We start from the raw sequence: 16838 nt of genomic DNA on the forward strand, positions 1-16838 counted from the left end.
CTCTAGACTAGTTTTTAAACAGCAGATGGCCCTCAAGTCTGATTTTTAGCCATACAATCAGATTCTTATGAAGACGCTTCTGTGTTGTGTGCACTTGTGTGTGATTTTATGAATTTTATGTCACAAGAATAATTTAAACACAGCTTACAATAAACTAGAGGTGTAACTTTAAATGTATTTGTCCCGAACTATCAGGGCATGGTTTTATTCATGCACTACCACAATAAAGTTCTGATGTGTATTCCAGATGTGCAGTGATTGGAGTTATACAGCTTGCTTCTTTGCCTCTGAAAACCTAAGATGCCATGCTCAGAAATAGTTCCACCATGTTGCCTTTGTCATGTCAACAAGCTCTTGCCCCCCCTCAAGAGTTTTTCGGATTTTTCCACTGCTGTGTAACTACCAATGAGCATCATTTATGTGCTTGGTGCTGCAGAAGACACGAGTGGTCATGAATTGTCAACCACTTTTAGATAGTAAAACAGCAGAACAATTTTAATTGAAAGGCACCCATGATGCAAAATCAACATTTGGAAGTTATTTGGACAAATGTATCTTATAGTGTCACCGCTGTCATATTGGAGTGATATAAACACAACAAGTCTCATTTTTAAATTTACTCATGTTAAAATACGATCCAAATCCCATCAATTTTGAGACCAAAAAATGTTTCCACCCACCAACTTGATTGTCTCTGTCTCTGTAGTAACGCATTTAAACTTGTCCACAAAACAGGATTTGCAAAGAAACTGAGTTTAAAAGATCCATTTATAGTTCTCTGTGATCAGCTACACCTCAAGAATGCATTTTACAAAGCTTGTTCTAATTGTAAGTATTTTACATTTTGTAAAAAGGAGGTGTGGCACCCAACCCAGCTCCTAAACCCAACCGTCATTGTTGGATAAACACATTGTACTAAATTGTATGAATGAGATAGTACAAATTCATACGAATTAAGCCTGGTTTAGACTTCTGCGTCAAGTGACCGGCGCAACTCACGGCGCAGGCAACGCGCGCAGCTGGGCATTTACACTTCTGCGCACTGTCTCCGTTGGTCTGCATTAACACTTCCGAAACGCTAGTGGGCAGTGAGGTGTAAATGTTCCTCTGTGTCGAGTTTCTTCACTTCTGTTTTGCTATTCTGAACACTTCCTGGATGTACAAGTGACTCAAACTCGCTCATTTTGAGGCAGGAACCGGCGGACGTGCAACAACTTTAACCATGAGGTAAACACAGAACAAAACTTTCCATCCGGAGCTCCTTCACGGGACTCCACACTTGTAAACAATCGCTCGCGCCATTCGCGCGGCTTTCGGTCCCGCCCAGACTCGTCAGCGCTACCAAGCCGACCAATCACAGAGCTTGCGCTACGCGTTGTTGCGACGTGTAGTTACAATTTTTGAGAGGTGCACGTCAGTGACGGCGATGGCCACGGCGAAGGGCTATGCGTCAGCGCCGTAGCCTACGCCGGTGTTTGACGCAGAAGTATAAATCAGCCTTTAGCCACTAAATCATACAGTTACAAACTGCCATGAGATTGTGTTGGTTTAACAAATTTAAAACTTTTTTAAAACACTGCATGTTTATAATAAAGACATAAAAATTGCTGAAATCACCACAGCTGCATAGTGTCAGTACAGATTTATAGGAGAATAATACATAACCTGATGGGTATTTTGAGCTGAAATATTACAGACACATTCTGGAGACACCAAACAAAAATAGGAGCTATTTTTTATATAACTATTTTTTAGGGTTTTTTTTTTTTTCACCTTTTGGATAGGATAGTGGAAGACAGACAAGAAAGCAACTGGGAGCAGAGAGCCCCTGAAGCCTGGTTTATACTTCTGCGTCAAGTGACCGGCGCAACTCACGGCGCAGGCAACGCGCGTGGCTGGGCATTTATACTTCTGCGCGCTGTCTCCGTTGGTCTGCATTAACACTTCCGAAACGCTAGTGGGCAGTGAGGTGTAAATGTTCCTCTGTGTCGAGTTTCTTCGCTTCTGTTTTGCTATTCTGAACACTTCCTGGATGTACAAGTGACTCAAACTCGCTCATTTTGAGGCAGGAACCGGCGGACGTGCAACAACTTTAACCATGAGGTAAACAAAGAACAAAACTTTCCATCCGGAGCTCCTTCACGGGACTCCACACTTGTAAACAATCGCTCGCGCCATTCGCGCGGCTCTCGGTCCCGCCCAGACTCGTCGGCGCTAGCAAGCCGACCAATCACAGAGCTTGCGCTACGCGTTGTTGCGACGTGTAGTTACAATTTTTGAGAGGTGCACGTCAGTGACGGCGACGGCCACGGCGATGGGCTATGCGTCAGCGCCGTAGCATACGCCGGTGTTTGACGCAGAAGTATAAATCAGCCTTTAAGGATCGGCATAGGACCTCAAGCCAGGAATTGAACTCAAGCTGTGAGAATCATAGTGTTATATGTCGGTACACTTGAACACTAGGATATTGGCATCTACAAAATAGGAGCCCTTTAAAAGAGTTTACTGTTTTAAAGCTTACAGAATTTATGTACAATTGCTGTTTTTCTGTTGTTAGGAGAGGGTCAGTATCAACCTTTGGAGGTTTAATACACAGTCTAATTAAAAAGTTTTTTTTTTTTTTTTTTCATTTTTTCATTATATATTTTTTTTTCACAAGTAGCTTTTCATTTCTGTAGCTGATTGTGACAAAACACCTCTGCCTGCTCAAAAATGTCAGCAAGCTCTGGGGATTTGGTATTGTTTCTGTTGCACTGTACTCAAATTGAAAAGTTAAAAATACAATTTAGTTGTCCACTATATTTGTTTATTTTCTGTTTTTGTAAAAAAAAATCTCAGGTATTTATCGGCCTATACTTTGGCTTCCAAAGGAAGGAGTTATTGATTATGGGTATTGGACAATAGTTTTTTTTCCATTGAAATCAATTATTGTTTTTATAGTTTTTGCTATGACAGATAACATATATTCTTTTAAGAAATTATTTAGCCATTTACAATAGTTAATCTATTGAAATCAAGCCTTTTATTACATTAGGAACATTCTGTTTCACTTTTACTTTTACAATAGACCAACACATTTGTCAAAATGCCAGGTATTTTTGGAAAGTACAGAAATTCCCAGTAGGTGAAATAAGTTTTGAACGTCATATTTTTTCCTGGTAAATATATATTGTAAACATGCTCCTGTCTTTGAATTAAATACACTCAAAACAAAACAAAACCCAAAACCAAAAAAAAAAAAAAAAATTTAATTATTAGGACAATGGAAAGACAAAAAGAGAAAGTACTGAACTACTGAAATGAATTTAGTTTTTGGAAAGGACAGCTGTCCTTGGCTGTGTTTGGATAATTGTTTCATCCAGCATCCATTGTTTTCAGCTGCTTCATTATCCTGGTATTGCAGGTGTTGGGAGTAAAGCAGCTAATATTAATTTGCACTGGCAAGGGGAATGTTTGTTTTACAAATACTGAGAGATTCATCTGCTAATCGGGCTTTCCATGCCTTTTTACTCTTCCATTTCTTAACGTGTTTAGTACTTTTTACATGTGACTATTGATTTTATTACACAACTCAATTTCTAAACTAATACATTTTCTTATTTTAGTATAAAGAGTTGAAGTCAGAATTATTAATCCCTCTGAATTATTAGCCCCCCATTTATTTTTTTCTAATTTCTGTTTAACAGTGTTTTTTTAACATGGTTTCTAATAACTGATTTATTTTATCTTTGCCATGATGACAGTACATAATATTGTACTAGATATTTTTCAAGACACTTCTATACAGCTTAAAGTGATATTTAAAGGCACAACTATAGGCTAATTAGGTTAACTAGGCAGGTTTGGGTAAATAGATAAGTTATTGTATTACAGTGGTTTGTTCTGTAGAATATCGAAAAAATAACTTAAAGGTGCTAATAATTTTGACCTTAAAATGTTTTTTTTTTTTTTATGTAAAACTGCTTTTATTCTAGCCGAAATAAAACAAATAAGACTTTCTCCAGTAGAACATATATTCTAGGAAATACTGTGAAAATTTCCTTGCTCTGTTAAACATCATTTGGAAAATATTTAAAAAAGAAAAAATCAAAGGGAGGTTAATAATTCTGACTTCAACTGTATGCATTTCTTTGGTTGTTACTGACATCTGGTAAAAAATGTCAAGTGAATAGATCATTTAAAAATAACCTTTCTGAGAAAAACTGTGATGTTCAATAATTATTTTACCCACTGTTTACAATCAAACAGGGTCTTAGGGCAACGTAACTGACATTAAAAGTTGTGATTTGCACCACAGAGGTGCCAGTAATGTGTGTTTATCTACCAGTGCATTCCAGGCCAAACAAGGCCATTCAGGGGCACTGCAGTGGAAGAGAGGAAAACTGAAAAAGCACACTGTCGCTTTCTGGTGCTTTCCTCTCTTCTGGGCCAAGGCTGTTCTGATCTCTGATCAAGCACCTACTGTACTTCAAAACATTTATTGGGGGAATCAACTTAAATCCTTAAAACCATCAAGACATGAACTTGTATAACTCGCATTTGTCATAGTACATAATTTAAAATTTTTATGTTGCAAGAAAAAACAACATTTAATCAATCCATTGAAATAAAGTGAATTGATATTCATATACAAAGTTGTATAAAAACACTTGATTGCACAATATAATTTAATCTCTAGAGCGCTTTTACTATGTAGATTGTATCAAAGCAACTTAACATATCTTCTAGTAAATGAAAATTGAGTTGGTCTAGTTTTCAGAGTTGAATTTCAGTTTAGTTAATTTTAGTGTAGTTTAGCACTGAAGAGCAAATCCATCGATGCGCAGCTCCACAAGTTCCAAAACCAAGCAAGCTAGTGGTGACAGTGACCAGGAGCAAAACTTCACCTATTGACGGAAGTAAAAAAAAAAAAAAAAAACTCAAGAGAAGCCAGGTTCAGGTGGGCATGACTATTTCTCCTCTAACCAAACCTCCTGTGCAGAGCTGCAGGAGAATTAAATGGATACTTGAAATATCCCTTTAATCCCCCACCTAAAGTGTTTCCAACCGTTTATTTCCTTTGTCTGTTGAACACAAAAGAAGATTAAGGAATGTTTGAAACCTGTAACCATTGATGTCCATAGAAGGAAAACAAATACTATGGAAGTCAACTCCTGCTTTTTAACATTTTTTCAACAAAATAACATAATAATATACAGTAAAATATGATAAATAACATTCATTCGTTTTCTTTTCGGCTTAGTGCCTTTATGATAAATAATAGAATTTTCGATTTTGGTAGAAAAATGACATTAATTATGCTTTACATTCAATAATAATTTATGATGACCTCAGTAAACATTGTAAATGTGTTTACAAAACACAGATCGAGTGATCACATGGCACATAGTACATTTCAGTGAGTTTTAACATATTTCAATATACTTTCTGATTTTCAATCAAATGAGGGGCTTTTCCAAACTGTATCTTTTCCAGATGTGGGAAAGACAGTGAAGGTGGACTCATTCGAGCACAATTCATGTTTCACATTGTCCACATCCCAAGATTTTTGCTGCCGGCACCATTAAAATCAACATTTGTCATTGGCACTTGTAACCAAAGGTTTTAACGAGACAGTTGAGGTGCACATTTAATCCTGCAATTAGTTGAAAAGCTGATATTTGGAGTTACCACCCGTTTTTAGGCTAGAACCCGGGTTGCTACCTATTAATGCTTATTAAACCTTCACATTCTGCTCTTACTGGTGGAACGTGCAATGAATGAAGACCAGGCTGGTCAAATTTAGCCATAAAACCTCCAACACTAAATTGGCCAGTGTTTCATTTTTTTTGTCCAACCCCTGTACATCTCTGCTTTTCTCTGATGATGTTTAAAGGCAAGATCACTCTGTAAAGGAATAGTTTACCTGAAAACAATTAAATTTAATATTACTCACTATACTCTCCCCACTTTTATAAGGTTCTTACTTCTGTTGAACACAAAAAAAACATTCTGATGAAAGCTGAAACTAAAAGTAAATGATGAAAATGACAGAATTTTCATTTTTGGGTGAACTGTCGCTTAACTGTCATGTGTAATTAAAATAAAGTCTTTGTTTTGGTATGTTAGTTTTAAGAACATCTATAAGCTAGTGTGCTTTAAAACAGTGACAAATTTTAGAAGCTATAACAAACCTGATATAAACACCCAAAGCTTGCAGTTTTTTATTTTTATTCCTCCTGAACACCAGAGGTGGTGTTTACATAATGGATAATAGCAGTGGCAGCTGGATAGGTGGAGGAACAATATACCTAGAAAGATGCACTGTGGCATGAGTTAAGCTGAAGTATATTATCTGCAGCAGCTCAGCGTCCTGCCTTTTTTTTTCTTTTTTTTTCTTTGGATTTTATTTTAGGACTATTAGAATAGTCTAGTGCAGCTTCCTAGGAGCAGAACTTTTTTGTCCTCCTGAGCTCTAATGATTTTCCGACATTTTTGTATTTCGGATTGTGCTTTCCAAGTGATTTAACTATCTAGGATCGTTCACTCATAAAATTAATTTACATTGCGGGTTGTGGGTAATTATTTTTTTTATTATCTTAAACTCCGCTGTTATTATTACCTTGCTGTGTGATCCAGAGGCTAGACAGTGTGCTACTGTAGGCATCTGAGTTATATCAGGTGTTGGACCTCATGCTACAGTTACATTACTATTTGAGTTGTAATTACCAGTGTTATCCAGAGGTTATACACTGAATTGTGGTTCGTGTTTGGGTGGTAATTACCTCGCGGTGCTATCCGGAGGTTAGCCATTTTTTCTCTAAGAATAATTTTATGTGTTTCTTCACTGCTGTTATTTGAACTGTTTTTTCTGTTCTGTCCAGTGATCCTAATGGTCCCTAAGTGGTCCCAGATGGTTATTAAATAATTTTTATTCAGTAATTGTTTTTTTCTCAATACTCCCATTCCATTGTGTGGTTCAAACTTTGTCTTTGTCACATTATTTTTTCTCGCGCTCCATATCACTAGCCATTTTGTTTCGTTTATCAGTTTTTCAGTTTTCTCTCACGGTTCACCCAGAGGCAGGAAACATTCCTCGTGGTTCTAACCAGAGGTCATCTGATTACATTTATTCATGGCTTATCACTTAATTTCCACAGCTTTCCCAATTACCTGCATGTTCTATCCTAATAAGTTTCTTCCAGATGACACACACAATATCTGCTTGTCATGCCTCTGTTTAGCATTTAAAAGAAGTGCACACTGATTCATGCCCCCACTGTAGTCTACTGTCCTTATCAGAGAGACAGTTGTGTTTGGCAGGGCTGAGGCACATTCAGGATGCTGTTGTCTTACCAGTGTTGCTACAGAAAGCAAAAAAAAAACAAAAAACTTCTGTGGCCTCTGGCATTCCTCATCCTAAGATGCCCAGCCTAGGCAGAATGCACTTTGCTGTACATCTGTTGTCTAAGAAAGTAGCTTTTTTGTCTTCAGATATGATCAAAATAAAACATCTTTTACAAAATCTCCAAACAGCAGAGCCAGCATGTCCTATGTCCTGAGGAAGTTCTTGCTCATTTATCTTCCAAGAAGCCACCTTTTGCATCTTCATGTTTCCACACCTCGGTGTGTCTGAATGTGCTTCTGACAAACATTTTCAGGACCAATCTCACACTGATGTTTCTGAGCCCAATGTTTGACCAGTAAAACCTGCTGTGACTGTTAGTTCTGAAGTAGGCCCTCTTCATTCTTCTGAGACTGCTCCATACAAAGGAGATGACACATTGGAAGTCCTTCAGATGGCAGTAGCCCGTGTTGGCCTTGATGACAATCCTGCTTACCCTGTTTAATCCAATGTGTTTTTTTTGCAGATATCCAGCTGCTTGCATTAACAGAGCTAAGAACAGTGCTAACTAATTTTGGCTGCCTCTAACTTTTTTAAATCTGAGGCGGACCCTTCTGTTCCACAGTTTTTTCAGACAGCCTTGCTTGCTATTGGGCATGTGGCTCGAGAGCTGAGGTCTCTTACAGCAACACACTTAAATGCCCAAAGCAAGTATGGCTTGCTCAGCCCAGATAATCAGAGGACTGTAAAAAGATGTTGAGGGACCGTACTATTGTTCCAGGTCTTTTTTTTTGGCCCAGATGTATCAGAGGTGTTGGAAATGTGAAACTGTCTACAACTTTCTAGCAGCTAACACAGGCACAGCAGCCTCCAAGTTTCAGGGTGCCTTTGCCACCTTCTCTGTATTATACTTCATTCAGAACAGTTGATAAGTCAATTAAAACAGTTGTTCATCTTTTATGGAAAAGCTAGCAGAGGTTCATCTCTAAGCAAACAGAGACTGTCATGATGGATTGTTGAGGTCATTGTTTTGATTGAGCCTATAAGAGGGCTCTGCAACCTGTACCTATTTACAATTCTTGGGTTGCTTTTAAAGGCGTTTCTCTTGCAACAATCTGTGCAGCAGTAACATGGTCTTTTTCCTGCACAGTTGCAAGATTCTTCAATGTCAGCATCACCTAGTCTCTAAACATGGGCACAGCTGGTTTCCACAAATGACCCTGTATTTTTTCTGCTAAGATTTTCTTTCTCATGACCTTGTTGGTTTGTATCATTCACTATGTAAACACTGTCTCTGTTGGTCAGGAGGAATGAAACAGATTGTTGAATACATATGTAAACTTGGTTCAGTGAAATTTGGATGACCAGAATGCGAGGCGCTTCAAGGCAGGGTGCAGAGCTGTTGTGAATTATATACCTCAGCTCAGCTGGTGCCATCTTTGTTGGTATATTATTTCTCAACCTGTCCAGCTGGCGCTGCGATTATGAGCAACATTATATGAACAACGTCTCAGGTGGTCATCTGGATTTCACAGAACCACGGTTACATACTTAACCTTTCTCTTCAAATGTTGAGCTGTGATATAACTAATGGCTGTTTTTTTAAAAGAGGAGGTGCTACTATGTACCCTGACCTCTCTTTATGTTTTATTTGAGATTAAGTCAAACATCGGGAAAAAAATGCACATTTCAGAGCACTTCAAAGGACCTTTTGTCACTCAATCCACTAATCATACTGTCAGTCCACCAATAGCAAATAACAACAATCTAAATATCCGTTGCTCTTGGACAAAATCAAGGCCCAAAAAAGTAGTTTAACATATAAGAAGTCACAATAAGAATATCGGCAATTTTGTTCATGACAACTTTTGAAAGTTAATACAAATTAGTAAATAAAATGCTGCAATGTTTATTTACACTTAAAATCTTTTGTCTTTATACACATTTAGAATTATTATAATATTGCTTTCTGGTTGAGAAAATCTAAAAATAGTCACACATTTGAAAGAAGCATTCCTGAAACAGAGAAGAGTCTTTGTCCTTTGATTTCAGCACATGCCACAGATGGAGGAACGGCTTGATCAAACCTGTATGGGGGGGTTATTATAATGTAAGCCCCATCAGCTGTTCCCTGTTCTTCTGCCCCACACAGACACCCCATTGTTTCCTGCACAGAGTCAAACAGGCACAGGAAAGCATTGAAAAAATACTGATTTGGGTGCTTGTTTAACATTCAGTGGTGGTGCCAGTCCTTTCTAATCCAAAGCGAGAGATTGAATTAACTGTGTTCTCTTTTCTTCCTCGTAGCCTCGTCTTCCTCCCCTCATCTGGCCCCAGATCTGGAGCGGGCCCGTCCTCAGACCAGTGGAGAGGAGGAACTTCAGCTACAGCTGGCCTTGGCTATGAGCCGAGAGGAGAGCGAGAAGGTGAACAGTCAAACACACACACACACACACACACACAAACACCACCACAATCAGTGCTTTTCTGCCTGGTTTGCTTCAGACGCACATTTTATAGAGATGCACACAACACACTTTCAAAAATAATGCTTACAAATGTGCGTTTTTGCAGGGAGGTCATAGGTAACTATTTTAGTATCCAAAAGAACCTTTCAGTTATAAACAGAACTACATAGGTTTTTTGTGAATAACATTCTGACAACTCTAAATAGTTTTTTTTTTAACAATAAAAAGAAATGCAATGAAAAGGCAATGACACATAACACTTTTTTTTTTGGTAATAACTGGGGTTGTGTATGCTTTGGAGTTATCTTTATACTTTGCTAAACTTTTGATCTGCTGCTAAATCAATATATATATATATATATATATATATATATATATATATATATATATATATATATATATATATATACACACACACACACACACACACACACACACACACACACACACACACACACACACACACACACACACACACACACACACACACACACACACACACACACACATACATACATACATACATACATACATACATACATACATACACACATTTGTTTGTTTGTTAGCATGATAGCAAAATTTGCATTATGCCATTTGCATTACATTAGCTTACTACTCAGAGTCACACAGGAGAAAAAACATACAGCACAACAACAAGTTAGCAACATGATTAAACTGGATGGTCGAGTAGTAGTCACACATTACAGACTGTTAGCACAACGGCATCATGCCACGTCTGATAAAGTTTTAAACATTGCTCCATTCAGTGCCTGTCCATGGCAAATAAAAAGCAATTTGGCCTGTCATGCCATGATCGCACTTCTCAATGGAGAAGGCTGTTTGCCCTATATGAAACTGTTCTTCTCTCAGCGCCACCATTGTTGTGTTTAGAAGTCCGCATGACACATTTTCAACCCTGCACACTGCAGCAGGGGTGTCGGAAGGTTTGAGAACAGTATACCATCACTTAATCTTTTTGAGCATATCAAACGAAGAACAAAAAAAGAACTTAATTTGAAATATATCAGGACCTCATAAGTTTGCGTTGCATCTCACTTTGTAAAGTGTTGCACTTGTGATGCAGAGCTCTTAGGTTTAGGTCTAGTGAAGCACGATTTCACAAGAGATAAAAGCAATGTAAAGTCAGGTAAAACTGTATGGTTGCAGTGCCTTTTTCTCTTATGTCTGCTTTTAAAAACATAATGTATCTAAAATGGAAAACAAAATGCTAAGTAACATATTTCACATTTGCAAAAATGTAGACAGTGACCTATAGTGGATTTGTCAACTAAAACTTGCAACAAAATGTACCCAGAGCAACATGTTTTACATTTCACAAAAATGTAGGCTGTGGCACATATCGTAAATGAGTCTGCTGAATTTAACTTTTTATGAGCATCTTTACACAGCAAAGGGGACACAGAAACTAAACCTGAAGTGGCATACATTTTTAAAAATGAGTATTTACACTAGATTGTTTAATGCAGCATAGCATCTGTATACTGCATTTTAATAAGACAGATGCGCTTTAGGGCCTTCTTAAATTGACTGTATAAAGTTTTGAGAAACTAGTCAATCTAATGTGCCCTTTGCGATGTGCTTCAATGAGGTAACTTGTCTTTCATTAGAATTTTGTTAGAGAATTATTTGCCTGAAGCCTTTAGACCAGCACTGAATTTCCAGTTAGCATGTGGGCTAATGATTGTTTGTAGTGCACTTAAGGTGAGAGTGATTTTCCAGAAAGAGCTCAGTCATCATCTGACAGTGTAAAGGGACTACATTAACATCTTTATTCACTGATAATGCAGGTCTAAACGTGATGCTACAGTGACTAACGGTGTATTACTAGTCTGAAGCATTGATCCGCAAGTATGCTCTTGTTTTATTGTACAGCATACGCTTTGAGCAGTGCAAGACCCTTAAAGCTTAATGTCCATTTGAAATCATAATGTACAATGTTCATTGTGCTAGTGCACATTGTTATTCTTCAGGTGAACCATTAATCCCAACAAGTTAATCCATTGGAAAAAAGTTTTTGACCATTTGCTTTCGCATTTGGAGTGGAGACTTTTCTCTGTCAGTTTGACACCTTCAGCCACTATATTCTTAACCACAGCCCTTTAACCATTAGATGGCTATGAGGGAATGATGCACAAAAAGAAAGCCTTGCCCCCTACTTAATATTCTGTTTCAGTTACAAGTATCAACAGGCTGAAATAAAAGTCTTTAACTTTTGGTTCACACGGTCTTTAAAGACATAGTTTGAAATGAAAATGATCTCACCATTTATTTACCATCATGTGGTTTTAAACCTTTTGAGTTTATTTCTTCTCTTGAACACTAATGAAGATCATTTGAATAATGCTATTTGATGGCTCCCTTAGACTTCCATAGCAGGCAAAAATATATAAAAAATGATAAAACAGGATAATGCAACACTGCTATAATCAGCGATTCCTCCAAGTTTTAAATGTCTGTAAGAGGCCATGTTTGATCTTCTATTTGCAATTACATGACGATAATTTGCGCGTGAGAGTTAATGAAACAGTTAAGTCAGTGAAGTGAAATATCTTCAGATGGGCTTGCAAAAAAATATATTACTTAAAAAGTTATTTGAAAACAATCTTATTCATGACCTTGCATAACACATGAAAAGGGGATTTTGAAATGCTAATAAAATAATTCACTCAAAACTAAGAACTCATTATTAATTATTAATTAATTATTAACTCATTATTAATTATTAATGCCCATTCAAACTGTAACTTTATTTTTATCAATAATCATTTAGTTAAAAATCTTTGTATAATGTTTAAACGTTGATTTGTTGAGTCTGATGCTATTTTCACCAATCCAAAAATATGAAAATGAATAATAATGATAGTAATAATAAAATGATAATGAGGCCACAGCATATATTTATGCTTAACAAAAGAATTCTTGGCATTTTCAATTTTTCTTTATTGGATCAAATGAACTTTTCTGGACGCTCAAAGCACTTTACATATTTTTGGGTGGGAATTTCCTCATCCACCACCAGTGTGCAGCCTCCACCTGGAAGATGTGATGACAGCTATTCAGCATGAGATTGATGAAGCCAATTATGATATGGAGATGGTTAGGAGGCCATGATGGAGGCCAGTGGGCAATTTTTTGCCAGGATACCGGGGTTAAACCCCTACTCTTTTCAGACCTCGGTTTAACATCTCATCAGAGAGACGATGCTCACTGAGCAATATACAGTCCCCATCAATATACTATGGCGTTAGGACCAAAAAGATCACAGGTTGAACAACCCCCTGCTGACCTCACTAACACCTCTTCCGACAACAACCTAGTTTTCCCATGTGGTCTACCATCAAGGTCCTCCAGGTATCATGTGTGAGTTGCAGAGAGAAATAATGATAATGTCAAAAAGTCATGATAACAAAGTTTTTTTTGTTGTTATTTTAACATTTTAATAAGTCAATTAGCCAACAGCTAGGCTAATTGACTTATTAAAATGTTAAAATAAAAAACCCTTTGTTGTCATGACTTTTTGACATATCATTATTTAGTGTTTAAAAATAACAGACTAAATATTTTTAGATGTGTTTTTCTTAAGATGAATAACTAGCAGCACAGCTGTTTTAACATTTATTTAATCAGTGATTGTCATTGACTTGTTATTCTCAGACCCATGAATCTGTTCTCCCCCAGCCGACTCCAGCTGTGGATATTGATGAACAGACGCAGCTTCAGATTGCTATGAGTCTTAGTAAGGAGGAGACACATAAGGTACAGCACTCCCATCAGTCTCTGTTTCACCTGCTCTTCATTCATCAGCAGATTCAGGAAAAGAGGCCTGCTTCTTGTGAATGACACTGTATTATTATTATTCTTATACATAGCCTACTCCTCTTCCTCCTCCCCCTCCTCCTCCTGCTGCTGCGGTTATGGAGATGGATGAAGAGGCACAGCTTCAGCTCGCCCTCACTCTCAGTAAAGAGGAACATCAGCAGGTGGGACAGTTGATAGTGAGACATATAGAGCCTGTTTAAATAGTGCCATCAGAAAATTATATTGCATAATGTATTAGGTTTCCTTATAATTCAGTGCAAATTATAAAGAATCTAGAACTTTTCTTGCTGTTGAATTATGTTAAATTATATTCTACAATTGTAACATTTATCATGGTTTTAAAAAGAGTAATTCATACAGAAATTATTTATTTTTAAATAATTAAAACATCAGATTTTTCCATAAATACTGTAATCTTATTTCAGTATTTAAAGGAAACGCAGTTGTGGCTGTACCACCAATGTAAAGTAAACAAGCTATATCAACAATTTTTTTTTTGAAAAACATGGTGATGGATTGCACAGTAGGTAGTGCTGTCGCCTCACAGCGAGAAGGTCGCTGGTTTGAGCCTCGGCTTGGTCAGTTGGCGTTTCTGTGTGGTGTTTGCATGTTCTCCCTGAATTCACGTGGGTTTCCTCCGGGTGCTCCGGTTTCCCCATAAGTCCAAAGACGTGCAGTACAGGTGAATTGGGAAGGCTAAATTGTCCGTAGTGTATGTGTGTGACTGAGAGTGTATGGATGTTTCCCAAAGATGGGTTGCAGCTGAAAGGGCATCCTCTGTGTAAAACATAGGCTGGAAAAGTTGGCGGTTCATTCCGCTGTGGCGACCCCTGATTAATAAAAGGGACTAAGCTGAAAAGAAAATGAATAAATATGGTGATCAAATTTAGACTACAGCAAGAATTGTAGCATGATAAAAGATTACAGCAGAAGTGACTAAGTGACTGTAAAGAAATAATTTAGAATTATTTTTAAAAACATCACAGATTTGGAACAACCAACTTGTCTAGCTATGACTGAAAGTTGAATTTCTTTATATTCGTTTTTTATTAAAAAGCATTCTAAAAATTCTGCTGTATAATCCATTAAAGGCACACTATGCATTACTTTTTTAACCATCCAGACACCACCAGCACAGTGCTATATATTTATCTGATTTGTGTACTTGGATTATTCCAGATGTTTTGAAGAATGTTAAGATCAAGAGGAATCAAAAGTTTTCACTAGTGATACAGACCGTGTCCTCTGTGTTCATGCTAATGATGTCACACACTCGGGTTTGGTCTAACAGAAAAAAATACTTTAATATGCTGTGTGCTTTATTTGACTTCACAGAGAGAGCAGCATTAGAATAGAACTTTTGAATGTAATTAATATGATAAAACAGTGCTTTTACGTTTTTTTTCTTTGTATCTCTGTTGTTTTCCACATTGCACAAATGGCCCTAGATTCATTGTGTGCATTTATACTGCCTTAATTTCTAGCAAGCTAAATGCTTCTACTTAATAAACAGAGTTGACACCAGGAGGTGGGTGGTGTTGTTGTTGTCGCGGGGCACTTTTGATCATTTTGGAAGGGCACTTTCTATCCAAGACTAAAAAGGGCATGTGCACTGCACAGGTTGATCCCTATGTGTGCACGTGCCTGGCAGCAGTACTAAAAGGCTATAAGTGAGTTTATAGGTAATTAATAACATTCAGATGAAATTTTATGTATTATTGTTTTAGTTTAATTTGATCTCATCATTAGACGCTGTGGTGCGGTGGGAGTCACACATCAGGAGCTGCTTTTTTATACTAAAACATAAAGGAACAAAGTAGCAGGTTTCAGATTTTTGACAAAATCATTGATTTTTTTTTTTTTTTTCTACTCAATATATTATCTTATGTACGGTTGGAATCAGAATTATTAAACCCCAATTGAAATAGTTTTTTCTTTTTAAATATTTCCCAAATGATGTTTAACAGAGCAAGTAAATTATTACAGTATGTCTGATAATATCTTTTTTCTTCTGGAGAAAGTCTTATTTGTTTTATTTCGGCTAGATTAAAAGCAGTACTTGATAAAAAAAATAAATAAAAATAATAATTAAAAATTAAGGTCAAAATTATTAGCCCCTTTAAGCTGTATATTTTTTTGATTGTCTACAGAAAAAAAAACTATCATCATACAATAACTTGCCTAATTACCCTATCCTGCCTAGTTAATCTAAATAACCTAGTTAAGCCTTTAAATGTCACTTTAAGCTGAATAGAAATTGTCTTAAAATATCTAGTGAAATATTATTTACTGTCATCATGGCAAAGATAAAATAAATCACTTATTAGAAATGAGTTATGTTACTATTTAATAAGTTGTCTAGGGAGAGTAAACGTAACATTTAGAATATTAAATTATTACTGCAGTAAATGGATGGTAATAAACAAGGACACAATCTTAACAATCAATTTATTTATTCCTCTTTGAGGAAAAGAGTGATAAAGCCAACAAAAGAGAGGCATGTGTGCGCTTTATACAATGCATAAAAAAAGCTAACAGAAATAAAATCAAACCAAAAGTTTTTGGGGAAAAGGAACTGGAGTGGTGTCAAAGCAAAAAACTAAACAAAACCAAAAGCCACCGAACACAAGATCCCCTCTAAACTTACTAATAAAAATCAAAATGTGAAGAAGAAATCGAAATCTTTAGAGTATGCAACGTCAATAACATACACTCCCTGAAATAATAAACAAAAATACAAAAAGCGATGCTCACCCACTTACCTAGTGTTTCTGAACAATACCTACTGGCAAAATGTATGTCCCGTGACTTAGTAACCTATTCCTTTTCTCCCTAAAAGGAATGATAAACTCTTTAACCATATTAAATTAATTTACAGTTGTGTATAATTATTTAGTTAAATGAAACAAAACATAATACCTAATCAGAAGCGAGCGCACACAGCTCAAACCAACACACACACACAGCATAGACGAAAACAAGGCGTGCCTGTTAAATTTAAAGTCTGCAGAAGGAAGCCCTATTGATCCACAAGGAAACGCAATGAGCGGGTACCTGGGAGAGAGAAAATAGCAGAACAAAAGGTGACAGGGCGAGACAAAGAGTGAATGACAGACAAGATAAATTGTAATTATCAAAGTTTTTTTATACAGTATTGAATTTGTCAGTGCTTTGCAGCTGTGCTAAGTGTGTTATTCAAGAAA

General features: G+C 36.7%; 1 protein-coding gene across 11 annotated transcripts in view; it reads left to right on the forward strand.

Annotated features, from left to right (window-relative positions):
* epn3a (epsin 3a) overlaps positions 1 to 16838 on the forward strand; it is a 67867-nt gene that overhangs the window by 30462 nt on the left and 20567 nt on the right. For 6 of the 11 annotated variants that reach the window (XR_012401213.1, XR_012401215.1, XM_021471467.3 and 3 more), the window contains 3 exons: positions 9632 to 9750; positions 13471 to 13572; positions 13686 to 13796. Coding sequence is in view for 8 of the 11 variants with exons in the window: in XM_021471467.3 (XP_021327142.1) it covers positions 9632 to 9750; positions 13471 to 13572; positions 13686 to 13796 (332 nt within the window). In the remaining 3 variants the exon portion in view is untranslated. The remainder of the gene's footprint in view (positions 1 to 9631; positions 9751 to 13470; positions 13573 to 13685; positions 13797 to 16838) is intronic. The other 5 variants (XR_012401214.1, XM_068218122.2, XM_073944984.1 and 2 more) reach the window with 1 other exon arrangement.

This window comes from Danio rerio, chromosome 3 (genome assembly GCF_049306965.1).
Source record: "Danio rerio strain Tuebingen ecotype United States chromosome 3, GRCz12tu, whole genome shotgun sequence".
In the NCBI taxonomy this organism is placed as follows: domain Eukaryota; kingdom Metazoa; phylum Chordata; class Actinopteri; order Cypriniformes; family Danionidae; genus Danio; species Danio rerio.